At 37.0% G+C, this 15,881-nt stretch overlaps 1 protein-coding gene and 1 non-coding gene across 3 annotated transcripts; both read left to right on the top strand.

Moving 5' to 3' along the window:
* The first annotated feature begins 735 nt into the window (after positions 1-735).
* LOC113540996 (WD repeat-containing protein 88) lies at positions 736-13,741 on the top strand. 2 transcript variants are annotated; one of them, XM_026937738.3, is made up of 11 exons: positions 736-1,053; positions 3,199-3,309; positions 3,416-3,504; positions 6,967-7,030; positions 7,142-7,280; positions 8,584-8,713; positions 9,356-9,540; positions 10,272-10,354; positions 10,492-10,560; positions 11,603-11,701; positions 13,003-13,740. In XM_026937738.3, exons 1-11 carry the CDS (start codon positions 949-951, stop codon positions 13,108-13,110), a joined length of 1,182 nt encoding a protein of 393 aa, XP_026793539.3. In that variant the 5' UTR covers positions 736-948; the 3' UTR covers positions 13,111-13,740. The 2 variants fall into 2 exon arrangements, with proteins under 2 accessions (XP_026793539.3, XP_053085303.1); XM_053229328.1 differs by having other exon boundaries at positions 6,967-7,280; positions 13,003-13,741.
* Positions 13,308-13,381, top strand: trnat-agu (transfer RNA threonine (anticodon AGU)). The gene has a single exon. It is a non-coding gene; the product is annotated as a tRNA-Thr (tRNA).
* Positions 13,742-15,881: the final 2,140 nt, after the last annotated feature.

Raw genomic sequence — 15,881 nt, 5'->3', positions numbered from 1 at the left:
AACGTCACGAGTTGCAGGTTTTTTTTATCTTATTAACTTCCAGAGCGAGAAAAAAGAGAGGCTGGTGAGTGAAACACTGTGTAACTGCTATAGCTTAAGTGAAAACAGGAACTAGCTTGTTTCATGGATGTTCCTCAACATTAAATGTAACTAGAAACGGATAAAACAAATACTTTATTAAAAGCGATTAGTGTTGTGTAAGTATAAGAGGAATAAAACACTTTAAATAAAATGTGCTGTTATAGGAAAATAATCAAGTTTGGGGTTGTAACACTAACTCTGCTTCATCACACCACCCCGTCACTGATTATTTTCCTACAACAGCGTGACACACACTGTTTTATTCTTTACTTACACTATATACAAATAAGGCTTTATATCCAGGGGGTCTCCTTTTTATTTATTTATTTATTTATTTATTAATCATTATTTTTTATGACATCATAATGCTGATCATAATTAGCTCAGAAAGATTTAGTTATTTAATTATAATTATGAGACTCACTGATTGTGTTTTGAATGTATAATGATTTAAAGGAAGTAACTTAAATGCAAGTTGAAATAATATCTTAAATAACTTAAATATAAATATTAAAACATATATTAATTCCCCACATGTGCTTAATAATTGAGTTGGATTAGACTTGGATTATATTTATAGATTTAATCTGTACTGAGATTTTTTATTTATTTATGTTTTTCATTCATTTCATGCCCTGTGTAGTGCTCCTGTATAGTGAGCAGGGATCTGTTTGGGATGTTTGAGTCTTGAGCGAACTCTCGCGAGAGTTTCCGAAAGCTTCCGAACGATGTGTTGTCATGGAAACTGATGGCGTTGCGCCCGAACCTGATGAAAGTAAGCAGAGAAATGTCGGAGTGACTGCGGGCTGATTTCTGAGATCTGTCTCAGTTTAGAGGAACCAGTGGAAGACCTTTCATCTGACTGACATGTCTCAGGCACTGCTGGATCCTCTGGCCCTGGATGAGGAGATAAAAGAGGAGAAGAAGGAAAGAGAAAGTAGCTCGTTGTGGGAACACGAGCCGCTCGCGCAGGTGTGTGAAGATAATAAACTCATAATATACATAATAATAATAATAATAAACTCATAACTCAAACTGGAGACTTTAACAGTTTCAAAAGTTTCTCAAAACTCCCCAGTGCCACAACTGATCAGTATTAAACAACTGTAGTGTGTGTGTGTGTGTCCTTAAATCAAGATATTCTTTAATCCAGAATCTTTATTTTATTTATTTATTAAACCTTTATTTAACCAGGAAGTTCACACACTTTTACATCAAGCCCTGGCCGAGAACATTCAGACACAGGACATAACAAATAACATTTAAAACAGCACTGAGAAACAGTTACTACTGATCTAACTATACAAATAAACGTGACATTACAATCTCATTCATTCATTCATTCATTTTTTCCATTCATTTTTTTTAATAAGAGCTTTTTCCTGCTCAGATTGGAGGTGGATCCAGAGGCACAAACACCGCCTGCATGAGAAAACGTCTTTTTAAAATCAAAGAGACAGTTGATATTAAAATATTGAACTGTAAGAGATTTCAAGTTGGTTAAACTTAGAGACAAAAGTTCACCTGCTGCTGTAAAAATCTGAGTAAACTCACATCTGAGTAAACTCAACTTGAAGATAAGTTTTGTTTCAAAACTTATAAACTTGAGTTCGATTTCCAGAGCTTCATGACAGTTGGAGTTAAAGAGAAGAAATAAGTTCATGGAACCTAACGGGGCTGTCATGTTTCACAGTGAAGGAAGTGCACCAACATTTCCATCACGTCTTGGATGGAGCCATTGTCTAAAAAAACAAAACAAAACAAAAAACTTTTGTATTTGCTTTAGAGCTGTAGTTAAGACTGTCGTTATCAAATCCAGGACCAGGACTAGCCAAGACTGAGTCATAAATGGGGTTGAGGCCAAGTCAAGATCAAGTCCAAATGAATGCGAGACGGAGTCACGATCTGTTACTTTTACGACTTGGCTTCATTCATGCGCTGTGACATTTATTAGGTTGTTTTCTACCAGATGCAGTTACTGCTTTTCAAACTTTGTGCATGTGAAAAAGACACAGACGTTATTTTTTACAAACTCTGGGTCAAGACCAAGACCATGTTTAGCAGCACCAGTGCCCAAGGCTGAGCCAAGACTTTAGTTTAGTTTAGTTTATTCACTTATAAAGCACATTTAAAAACAACTAAAGTTGAAACCAAAGTGCTGTACAAGTTGTGTAAAGCAAATCTATACACAAAAAAACATTTAACAGTACAAAATACCGAAAGACAAATGGACATTTTCAAGGCTCAGACTGAATTAAAAGATAAAGAATAAAAGTGAGTCTTCAAGGAGGATTTGAACTTAGCAATAGAGGAGGATGATCTTATATAAAAGGGAGACTATTATAAAGCCTGGGAGCAGCCACAGAGAAAGCCTTGGTTTTGGAGCGTGAACGTGGTACTGAAAGGAGTAACTGACTTTGAATGATTGACGAGATCTTGGGGCAGTGTACAGACTAAGGAGATCACATATGTATGGTGGAGCAAGCCCATGCAAAGCTTTAAAAACAAATAATAACATTTTAAACTCAATGTGGAAATTGACTGGCAGCCAGTGAAGATACTTAATATATATATATATATATATATATATATCTCAAGACTGGACTCGAGTCCTAAAGCCCTAGTTTGCTTCATCAGTTCAATTCAATTTTATTTGTATAGCACTTTTAACAATGGACATTGTCACAAAGCAGCTTTACAGAAATAAATGTAATAAATAATAAATATATTGTAAATATGTGAATTTATCCCTAATGAGCGAGCTAGAGGTGACGGTGGTGAGGAAAAACTCCCTGAGATGATATGAGGAAGAAACCTTTGAGAGGAACCAGGCATAAATAAATCCCTTCTATTATTGTGTACTATATGGACTATTTCATCACTATTTTATATCTCTTGTGTTGCTTTTTACAAAATTATAAAACAATCTTGGGTACAAGTAAGGTAGAATACTAATTATTATTATTAGTAGTAGTGTTAGGAGTAGTTGAACACCTACTACATGACCTGTATAACAGATGTAGCTGATAAAATGGCTGATAAAATTGTCTCGGACAGTTTTTTTTTTCATGCACGATTTGTGTTACTCATTTTCCGTCTCTTGGCACAAACCGGTAGATTCCTGTAAAGGTGTTGAGGGGACACGCCGACTCCGTCAGCAGCTGTCACTTCTGTTTTCATGACACTCGACTTCTCACCGGATCCCACGACCAGACAGCGATATTTTGGGTATGATAATTTAAAGAGTTACACATGTCACTGTTTACAAGCTATCAGATTGTCTATCGCACTTTCTGTTGGCTCGCACTGATTCCTCTGTGTTCTCTCTGCGCAGGATGTGGAGACGGGGGCTCAGCTGATGGTGCTCAAAGGAGGACACTCAGGAGCCATCACTGCATGCTGTTTGGTCCCGGAGAAGAACAGGTAGAGAAGAAGGAGTGAAAAGTCACAAGTCTGTACCTCAATATCGCTGTGCAGAACATTTACTATAAATTATAACATTTATTATTTATACACCACGAATGGCACAGTTGTGAAAAACAGTCATTTCCGTTCTAGTCAGTAGAATCAGTATAAGATCAGATCTAATAGGAAAGGAAAAGTCTTAGAGGAAAACTGCTTTCCACCCTTTTGTGAGTCACAGTAAAGCTTACAAAGTTAAAAAAAAGTTCACCTTTTCACAAAATTACCCAGTGACGTCAAGCACTTTTTTTTTTTTTTTTTAACCTCCTGACCAATCAGGTCACAAGATCAGGTCACGGGGGGCAAGTGAGAAAAACCAACATGGAGGACAAAGTGCATGTGAAGAGATTTGTGATTTGTTGAATTGAAAATATTCCACTGGCAATATTACTAAAAATAACTGTGTGTGTGTGTGTGTGTGTGTGTGTGTGTGATGTGACGTCCCACTTTGTAGCTTATATCACACAAGCAGCTCAAATTCTGTCAATTCTCTCTCAAAGCCACAGCAAAGACAAACAACCTCCTTATCACCAGAGTAACACTAATCTTCATTTCACTGCATTACTGATAATAATAAATCTAATAGACAGCAAGCTAGGTTAGTTACGTACTGTAAAAGAAAGAAAGAAAGAAAGAAAGAAAGAACAATCTGTTTTTTTCAATTCTGAGAAAAATAAAAGGTCCGGAGTTAAATTATGAAGGCTTTCAGGCTTTGGTTGCAGGGAGCACAGTAAGTTATTTGTGCAAATGTCCTCCCTGTGGTGATGACCGTGCTTTTCAGGGGAACACACAAACATCTTTTGCAAATGAAAGGGAGAGTTGACATTAAAAAAAATCTAAATTATGTTTTCTATCTATGGAAAGTGGTTTTCCATCATTCTCTAGTCTTTTTCCAGTATCACACTTTATGATGTAAGTATACAGTAATTTTAAAAATAATGGCACCTTGCAGTATTTGGAAATCTGCTAATCATGTGGGCTTTTTGTCTGACTTCACCTTTTATCTATTGTCATGTCTGGAGGATTAAATTTGATGGTTATTGTTAAAGACAGAAAAAAAAGCTTGAAAACAGCCTTGTTAAACGAAACCCATTTAGCACTCAAGTAAAATGCCTTGACAAGAAAAACAAGAACACACTTTCACACACAGATGTCTCCGGTTACACTCTCGCCTCTCGCTTCTTTTATTACTGCACAGTCCTTTGTTTGTGAATGGATGCTGTTGCTAGGCAACACAAGAAACCAAAGGGCACTCGGCGTGACGCCTCGCCACCTTAATGAGTTTCTTTGCAGCAGCATCTAATTTTCTTGTTATTAAATGATGATGGACATTTTTGTCATGTATGGATATAGATAAATAAAGCTGATCTGCTTGACTCGTATCCCTCAGAACAACTTGTGTCGATTGTGTTATGTTTGTGTGTAAATGGTGCTACAGAGTCTTCATGTGTTCCTCTCATTAGTGAAGTAGCAGCTGATGGAAATCCAGGTCATGACCAAGCAGAAATCATAGTTCATAACTGTGTGTATTAAAGTCAATGAATAAATTAAAAGAAATTATGCCTTTCTATCATGATGACTCTTGGAGTCTTAAAGTGCACATGAACTTAGAATTCTAATCATTAAAACCTGAGACGGCGCAATACCATTTTTTCTTTTCCGATACTGAAACCTTGAGTATCAGTCGATACCGATATCTAGCGGAGATTGTTATCTTTGAAAATTACTAAGCTTTAAATGTTTTTTTTTTTATTACTTAACAGTTAAACATCTTTCACATAAAGTAATTTACATTGTAAATATAATGAATAATAGTAATAATAATAATAATAATAATAATAATAATAATAATAATAATAATAAAATCAATCCTAACAAAAAGCTATTCCTAAAAAAAAAAAAAGTCATGTCTCTTTATACTGTATGTAAACATTTCTTTTAGAAATCCAATTCCAGTCTTTGCCGTTTGTTACAGGATCCGATATTCGATATGATTTCTCTGATATGATTTCTCCGATATGATTTCTCTGATATGATTTCTCTGATATGATTTCTCTGATATGATTTCTCCGATATGATTTCTCCGATGTGATTTCTCCGATATGATTTCTCCGATATGATTTCTCTGATATGATTTCTCCGATGTGATTTCTCTGATATGATTTCTCTGATATGATTTCTCTGATATGATTTCTCCGATGTGATTTCTCCGATATGATTTCTCTGATATGATTTCTCCGATATGATTTCTCCGATGTGATTTCTCCTATATGATTTCTCTGATGTGATTTCTCTGATGTGATTTCTCCGATGTGATTTCTCTGATGTGATTTCTCCGATGTGATTTCTCTGATGTGATTTCTCTGATATGATTTCTCTGATATGATTTCTCTGATGTGATTTCTCCGATATGATTTCTCCGATGTGATTTCTCTGATATGATTTCTCTGATGTGATTTCTCTGATGTGATTTCTCCGATGTGATTTCTCTGATGTGATTTCTCTGATATGATTTCTCTGATATGATTTCTCTGATATGATTTCTCCGATATGATTTCTCCGATGTGATTTCTCTGATATGATTTCTCTGATGTGATTTCTCTGATATGATTTCTCTGATATGATTTCTCTGATGTGATTTCTCCGATATGATTTCTCTGATATGATTTCTCTGATATGATTTCTCTGATATGATTTCTCCGATATGATTTCTCCGATATGATTTCTCTGATGTGATTTCTCTGATATGATTTCTCTGATATGATTTCTCTGATATGATTTCTCTGAAGTCTGATCCTCTGTTTTTTCGCTGGTATGGGCCCAATTCTAATGCTGGGTATCGGATCATCTTTACTTCCAACAAAGCACAAAGAAACTACGTGGAATAATAAAATATATATCATGAATGTAATGCTCAAGATATAAGTAAAAGTGACCTAGACCGTTTAAAAAATGTCCATGAATTTAAATAAATATGCTATTTGAAAACGCCCCCATGTCTATCTGCTATCCGAAATAAATACATATCACTAACGTCAGCGCTGTTTGCAAGCCTGCTAGCTAACTGGAGATAAAGCTGTAACTTTTAACTTTTCCGACATGAAAACTTCACAGACATTATACAACATTAAATGTAACTGTAAATGTATAAAAAGCATCATGTTGTTTTTTAATAAATAAAAAAAATTGAATTGTTGGGAAAGTGCTGTGGTGTAAGAGGAATAAAACACTTTGGGATGTGCTGCTATAGGAAACTAATCCACTTCAGGGTGTTTAGAGTAACTCTGCTTCACCACGTCTCATCAACACTGATTATTTTCCTATAACAGCACTTGCCCAAGTGCTTTATTCCTTATGTATGAACTGATGAGACATCTTTCTCTTTGTGTGTGTGTGTGTGTGTGTGTGTGTTTTGTCCATCAGAGTAATAACATCCTCTTGGGACAAGACCGTAAACGCTTGGGACCTGGAGACTGCTAAAATCCTGGTGAATTATCCTGATCTGGTTTCTCGTTTCATCTCGTTTCTTGTTTCACAGTTTAAATGTGAAACCTGTAGTAATGCAGTAATGTGTGTGTGTGTGTGTGTGTGTGTTCAGTGGACAGTAACGCAGGGAGGTTTGTTGATGTCATGCAGTGTGTCAGGGGATGGGAAGTACGTGGCGTCGGCCTCAGACATGGAGAACGCTCTGTATGTCAACTGTGCAGATACGGGACAGAGACTGCATTACATTCCAGGTTGAGCGCTTAACAATAAACATAATTAATGTAGTATAATATAGTGCTTATGAAGTATATAATATAATGCTTATATTATATTATATGCAAAGTTTTTGGTTAAACTTCAAGAAGTTAAATACAGTATAATAGAATTAGAAAACTGAAGTAAGAAATAGGTGTAAGTAAACTCAGAGATGTTTGTGACGTTTATTTTATTGGAAAAAAAGGAGATATAACTGGAAACAGCTGTTCTAGACTAATAAAGCACTTGAATATGTTTGTGTTACAGTTGATACTAACACTAATATCAACCATAAGACAAATCTCAGCCTACCCTGCGTTCACACGCCGTTGTTGTCGCTTGTAGGTGTGTGTCGTCCGTCCAGCGTTTTAGCTCCGATGAGAAAGGGTCATATCCAAAATGTATACTTTAGTATTACTTTTGTTTCAAATGTATTAAAATGCATTCTAGTATTTTAATAAAGGGTAAAAACTGGTTGTTTGGTGTACATTATATGCTACGCTTAGTATTAGCGTTGTAAGCAGATTAGCAGCCCATGCTAACTGTACATACACTAGTTACATAATTAGTTACTTATTTACACTCACCAGAGACACTAACGATCTCTTCTACTTTCTGCCAAGCTTTATTTTTATTTGTAAATGTCTTTATAAGATGAAACCACGGTTTTAAGCTTTTCTTCCAGACAATAAATAGAAGCTAAATGCAGGTAGGAAATAAAGTTGTGAGTGGGGAAATAAAAAAAATCTCATACCACATGTTCAATATGATTGGTCCAAGGAATAATTTGAAGATTTGTCGGTTTACTGCGTCATACCTAATCCAACAAACTGGGAAAAAAACACGGATGCCTCCATGTTTGTCTTTGGTTAGCAACAGGTTAGGCAGCTACCTGTGAAGAGTGATGTATATTTTCCTCCTCAAAACAGCGAGTCAGTAAAGTCAGTGTTATACTTTTAACAAGTGAATATGTCTGTATGTTGATTGGTCTAAAGCATACTTGTATATACAGTATAACTCATTTGAAGGTAAGAAGTGCTACTTTATTTACTGTTGATGCTGTGAACCATGCTGATTTGATGTCACTTGCTGAACTCGGAGATGAAGAGACCGTCCCAGTGTCCCGGGTAGGAATTCTGAGTTGAGGGGCCGTTTTCTTTGGTTTTTGTGGTCAGTGATTATGAGTTAGGACCTTTAATTGAATGCAGCATTAGTCTTACTCCATTCCTCGATCTGTGGCTTTGATGCTTTCAGGAAGTTGAGGAAGAATGTCAGTATCAGTGTCTCTGTGTCTCTCAGGTCATCATACGTCCACGGTGATGAGCTGCAGGTTTGATGCTCAGAGTCAGCACGTGGCCAGCGTCTCAGCGGACAGATCCATTAAATTATGGGACCTTTGCTCTCACAAAACCACTCTGAGCATTAACAGGTACTGACATCATTCTGCACTTTGACTGCACAACTTCCTCACCATCTTCCTCATGAGTGATGATTATTAGTGAGGTGACGTTCCACTCAAACTGAATTCTTTGAGTCGAATATAAAAAATGTGACAGTATTTTACATGATTTGACAATTAGGGTTAATATTAATTTAATTTAAACATTTATTTAAATTTAAACCTTTAAATTGTGATTCTTATTTTGTATGAATCCTTTCATTATTCTGAATGCAAGGGATATTACAATATTTATGTCTACTACACAGGAAGTTGGATAACTAACTGAATACATTTGAATGAAAACAGTTTTTGTATTACTCCTGCTACAGATAATTTCCAACCATTACCAAATTGGAGTTATATGATATTCAGATGATATCTGACTAAAGTTATGGATTTTTGAATTTTAGATTCATTTTAGATATGCTTTCATGAAAACATGTCTCTCACGAAATGAATTCATCCATCAGAAACATCAGTTCATCGTGGAAATGAATGAAAAAAAAAAACAACACAGTCTAGCACATAGTGCTTGGACCCCTTAATTGCTGCTCGCAGCTAGCTATATTGTTTGATTTGGTTTATTGTTTTTTTTCTCTCTCTCATCTTTCTGTTTTTTTTTCACTCCAGTGCCCACACAAACATCATATCCAGCTGCTGTTTTACACAAAATGGTCGTTACTTGTGCACGGCATCGTGGGACCGTACGCTACAGCTGTGGGATGTGCAAACAGGTTCGTTTCGTACCAGAGGAGGAGAGCAGCTCAGCAAAGGCCACGATGGAAGCGTCAGCTCCTGTGCCTTCTCCACTGATGGTAATGAGTGTTTTCTTAAAAACTATCGATTAATACTAAAAAGCTAACAGTTTTTATTACAGAACTGTTGTTCTCACTTACTGTATGTTGTAGCAGCTATAGAAAGTTGCTCCCTCACTCATTTTTTTCTCTCGCTTGAAATGATAACATACTACAGCGTGTCGCAAAAGTCTCCATACATAGGCAAGTGTGTTTGCCTCACCACGTCGGTTGTGTCTTCATCAGTGGATGTTTGTGGACGTCCACTTCTCAGTTGCTTCCAGTCTTTTCGAATTTGTTAATAAGTTTGGCGACAGTGTCGTGTGTGTGATGTGCTCGACATGTATCCTGTTAAAGTCCATCGCAACCCTGCGACAGCTTCCTGATCCAGCCATGAGAATGATTTCAATATGTTCTTCTTTTGTCAAAGGCATTCTTAAAAGCTATCTGAAAAATATATATATAATATAAACTAAGTATGAAAAAATTTGGAAGACATTTTGTGAAAAGTGTTAATTTCCCCTCTGTATGGAGACTTTTGGGACACTCTGTAGAATGAGCAAATGAATATAAACTTGTGAATTGCTATACTTAAATGTTGTACGTCTTTTATTATTTTATGATCCACTTTTTTAACACACAATCATTTCTATTGGATGAATTATGGCTCTAATTTGAGAGCAAATCTGGCTTAAAAGAGATGCAGTAGAACGTTTGCTCGCCTCTAATGAGGAAAATGATCTGCTCTCCAGCCTCTGTTCTTGTGTCTGGAGCGTACGACAGGACCGTTGCATTGTGGGATGTGAAGGGACTGTACAGAACTCTAGTGCTGAAGGTAACCGCATTTGAGCTTACAGAGAGAGATGAAATAGTTGAAATGCTAAAAAGTACAAGCAGTTCTAACATGAGCAGTTTATGTAACCATGCTTGTCGTTTTTAACGAAAATAATTTGTTTCCATTTTTAAACTCAGGGTCACCTGGACTGGGTGACAGACGTGGACGTCAGTGCTGATAAGAACTGGGTGGTCTCTTCCTCAAAGGTGAGACATTCATGAGCATTAAAAAGAGTCAGCCAAGTTACAGATTGAGAGAAAGTTTGATAACTGATGGATAATTATGGAGCATATACATACTACTTACACTCCTGAGCAAAAAAAAAAGTGCCAAGCCCAAAATGGCAAAATATTAAGCTTTTAATGGTCTTAACAACAAATCATTGGTCAGGAAATGAGCAAGAATTAAACAAATAGATAAAGGAACACAGTATGCAAGAGTTTTTCCCTTTAATTTCTGTAAATGTTTCAGCCTCGTGGTCCTTGATGAGCTGCATCAGGTGCGGCACATAACCAAATAACCACTAATCTTTTAAGAAAAAATATCCCAGAAGATATTTTTTGGAAATTTTTGTACACTCAGACATGTGTTAGTTTGAATTTACATCAAACATTTGAATCATTATCATGATTTTACCTTTGCGTACAAGAAGACTATAGAAGTGAATTTCTCTGTTTCTAGCTTTTCCCCAAACAAACAGTTCACTGCAGCAAAAGGAAACCAGCGAATAGAGGCACAGGAGCTCTCAGGAGAGCATCTGTTTCATTATTGCTCATTTTCTGACCAATAATTTATTGTTAAGACCATTAAAAGCTTAATATGTTGCTATTTTGGGCTTGGTCCAAATTTTTTTTTTGCCCAGGAGTGTATGTGGGAAAAAGTGACACAACACAACAAAAAAGAGAATCAAAGAGAAAAGGAAACAAAACATAGTGACCAAGCATCGATGCTTTGGGGCTGTTTAGTAGGTCCTTGCCCAGGATCTTGTGAAGTACTGCAAAACCTGGTTGCCTCTGCCAGGAGGTTCAGCACCTGCCTGTAGATGGATGTTTCAGCTAGATAATGATCTACATCTAAACAGATGTAATGATCTACATCAACAGAGATATAGCTATAGGAGAAAAATTGCCGTGACCATGTTAGTCTCTGGATTTCCACTCGATGGCTGCAAAACGTTTGAGAAGCCCTGTATGAGAGAACTGTGAGGAGATGATACCACACAAACTCTGAACTGTGGTGTGTTTGTAGGATCATACAGTGCGTCTGTGGAACATTGAGCAGCATGAGATCATTCCTGCAGTCAGAGAGAGCAGGAGAGCACATGGACATGAACCTCAGATCCTTCAGGTACAGCCTCATAAATGCCCTGGTCACTGCTGCCAACTTCATGACTTTGTCACTAGATATGATGACTTTATTAAAAAAACAAAAAGAGCCTAGGAACAAATAGGGACTCTTTCAGCAGATATTAGTGACTCTCCTGCAGCTGATACGACGCTCCAGTAGGTAAAGCTGGACTAAGTTGCGCTTGCGTGAGCCAATATTCCCAATGACCAATCACTGATCACCATGGTTCCCATCAACCAATCACTGACCACCGCTGACCCCAGGGACCACTCACCGATCACTGCTAATCCCAACAACCAATCACTGATCACTGCTAATCCCAATGACCAATCACTGATCACCATGGTTCCCAACAACCAATCACTGATCACTGCTAATCCCAATGACCAATCACTGATCACCATGGTTCCCAACAACCAATCACTGATCACTGCTGACCCCAGGGACCACTCAAAGATCACTGATAATCCCAATGACCAGTCACTGATCACCATGGTTCCCAACAACCAATCACTGGTCACCACTGATCCCAATGACCAATCACTGATCACTTCTGATCCCAATGACCAATCACTGATCACTTCTGATCCCAATGACCTATCACTGATCACCACTGATCCCAATGACCAATCACTTATCACTTCTGATCCCAATGACCAATCACTGATCACTTTTGATCCCAGTGACCAATCACTGATCACCATGCTTCCCAACGACCAATCACTGATCACAATTGTTTCTCCACCTGCATACTTCTTCGTTCTTCATTTTAAGCTCTCTTCTTGGCGATATTTACAGTGTTATTCCATTTATAACCATTTTCTTTGCATCTGTTTCCCGACTGCTTCATTCTGTCTGCTCTCTTAATGGAATTTACAGAATTTTTTAAAAATACGTAAAAAGTGTGTTTGTGGTGTCGTGAACAAAGACGTCTCTTTTCTATAAGAAATGTATTCTTTTCTTTTCTTTCTATTCTATCTGAAGTGTCTTCAGAAAATGTAACGTCACGTAACATATTTCACTATGTAAATAACAATATGCAAAACTATTCGCTGAATATGCAAATCGGTGTGTGACGTCACATGATGGCTTCTGGTGACTTTCTGAGCATGCAGCTACTTTCCCCTGAAAACAGCTGGCGATGCTAGTGCTCATGAGTCCACAAACACAGTGAAATAAACATTTTTGTTGAGTTTTTATATTTTATTGTGGCTTTAAAAAGTCGTTTTTACCTGTAGTGTCTGGCTTTAACCCACCTCTGCTACTCTGATCAACTAAAATGTTTTTTTTTTGTATTTTAGTGTGAGGAATGTGGAAAGATGTTTTCACTTTCTCGCCTGGAGAAAAGCTGTGTGTTCTGTCGACTGAAGACTCCACACAGATCTCTACCAGCACCTCCACCTCTTTAGCATCGAGGAAGCTAATCAAGCTAATGGAGCTGATGAAGCTAATATAGCTAGATAAAGAGCTTCTTGAGCTGTCAAGTCGAATTAGTGACGACATGAAATCTTATTCACGTGTTTAATGTATTAGTTTACTGTTAAATAACGAGTTAAACAGTGTACCGACATGTTTTTGAGCTGTAATATGGCGCCTTGAACTCAGCGGCGCCGTGGCTTAGTTGGTTAAAGCGCCTGTCTAGTAAACAGGAGATCCTGGGTTCGAATCCCAGCGGTGCCTTTTGTGTTTCCATTAAATCTCCAAAATTTATTCTTTATAACATTTCCACAAGGAATAAACCAACATTGATGGGATCTGCATGCATGAACGTATTGTTTTATCAATGACAAAACTCCAAAATTTTGAATTTTATCCTATAAAACAAACTACATACCATTCTTCTAAAACATGGTTATATTTATTTACTGCAACAGCCAAATACTTTTCTTTATATATTACATCTCAAAATATATATCAAAAGAAATAGAACAGGTATTGCTGCCTTACATGAAGCACTGATTAATGTAAAAAAAAAAAAAAAAAGGAAAAAGTCACTGATTTTGTCCGTTGATTTAAAAAAAGTGTAAGAATAAAAGTTTATTATACTTCATTACCACACGTAAGTATTATTTTAGTGGATTTGTATTTTACCTGTCTGTAATTTTTATTATAATTATTTTAAAATGATTAAGAGATATTAAAAATAAGTTTCAATTACAATTTATTTTGTAACTGACTCATTCTATTGCACTTCATTTTTATTATTCATTTTGTATTCTTATCTTATCTTATCTTATCTTATCTTATCTTATCTTATCTTATCTTATCTTATCTTATCTTAGAAAAAAAATACTCTATTTAATTTCTGTGTAGACTTTCCCCAAGCCTATACAAATCTCAAAGACTATAACTCAAATAATTGACCTTTGTCCAGATACCAGTTGAATTTTAATTAATTCCAATTAATTTTACTTATGAACATTATTTAAAGTAGAAAATAAAACCCATACTAATTTGTATTTATTATATTGTTTTCCTATTATGCAAAAATACCTTGTTATTCTAGATTTTATTTTGTATTTTACATTTACATTTACATTTATGGCATTTGGCAGACGCCCTTATCCAGAGCGACTTACAATAGTGCTTTGAAGTCTATCAAGTACATTCTGATATTGGCTCGGTAGGTCACAAACTAGGAATACCATCAGTCCAAAACTCTGTTGGGGAGGGTTTTTTTTTTTTTTTTTTTTTTTTGTGAAAGTGCTAATTTAAGTATTTTATGAAGAGGTAAGTCTTTAGCCGTCGTTTGAAGACTGCCAGTGACTCAGCTGTTCGGACATCTAGGGGAAGTTCATTCCACCACCTTGGTGCCAGAACAGAGAAGAGTCTCGATGCATGCCTTCCTTGTACCCTGAGAGATGGAGGGACCAGTCGAGCGGTGCTAGAGGACCGGAGGGAGCGTGGTGGCGCTCGAGGTGTGATAAGTGCTTTGAGATAAGTGGGTGCTGGTCCGTTTTTGGCTTTGTAGGCGAGCATCAGTGTTTTAAATCTGATGCGGGCAGCTACAGGAAGCCAGTGGAGGGAGCGCAGCAATGGGGTGGTGTGGGAAAATTTAGGAAGGTGTGCTTTAAGTTCTATCTTGGATTTATTCTCTACTGGTAAGGTAAGTCTCTGACTTTGTGTACTATTTTGATTCCTACTGTTGTATTTTATAATTTTTTTTAATTGACTGCATTGTTTGTTGGAACTCTGTAACTTAAGAATTTGATCCGGCTTTTATATTTTTTATCCTGTGTAAACTGGGATGCAACAATAAATCTAATTCTTTGCATAAAGACTTGAGGAGAATTAAGCATAGATGTTTTTAAACTTTTAAACTTTCACTGAAGTGAATTTTCACTAGCTACATCTATGTGTAATGTAATACTATGATTTAAGTATACGTTTTCTCTCCTTATTCTCCCAGTGATGGATGGGTTTTGAGTATCTGATGAGTAAGGAATAAGACATGACAGGGGAGTGCTGTTACGGGAAAATAATCTGCGACAGTGTGGTATGATAGAGGCACTGTGACGTGGAGCGCTGTTGATTGTTTAGTGGATGAACTACATAATCTAAGGTTAACAATAAACCAGGAAAAAGGTGCCGTTATTTAGCAAAGAAAACATAATCACTGAAATGCAGACACAGGAGAGGAGAAGACATTTATTGAACACTGGAGTCTCTGGTGTCAGGGCTTCGTAGCAGTCAGAGGTAAAGCTGTAACTACATTACAGGATTTTCACAGTAACATGACAAGATGTGGGTTTTTTTAACTCCATGAAAGAGAAAAACGAGAGGCTGGTGAGGGAATGACTGTTTATAGCTGTCTGTGTCTACGCAGTTTCATACGCAGCAAGCTGAGATGCACTGTGTGTTCTCACACCTTTCTATCAGAGCTAGCAGAGCAACTTTCTAAGCTGAGATGCGCTGTGTGTTCTCACACCTTTCTATCAGAGCTAGCAGAGCAACTTTCTAAGCTGAGATGCGCTGTGTGTTCTGACACCTTTCTATCAGAGCCAGCATAAACTTTATCAGCAGTTTGTGTTACAGTAGCTCTTCTGTGGGATCGGACCAGACGGGCTCGCCTTCGCTCCTCACACGCATTAATGAGCCTTGGGAGCCCATGACCCTGTCGCCGGTTCACAGGTTGTCCTTCCTTGGACCACTTTTTGTAGCTACTAACCACTGCACACCG

The sequence above is a fragment of the Pangasianodon hypophthalmus genome, chromosome 25, assembly GCF_027358585.1.
Source record: "Pangasianodon hypophthalmus isolate fPanHyp1 chromosome 25, fPanHyp1.pri, whole genome shotgun sequence".
In the NCBI taxonomy this organism is placed as follows: domain Eukaryota; kingdom Metazoa; phylum Chordata; class Actinopteri; order Siluriformes; family Pangasiidae; genus Pangasianodon; species Pangasianodon hypophthalmus.
Note: the sequence above shows the minus strand (reverse complement) of the source record. Positions and strands in the feature narration are given on the sequence as shown.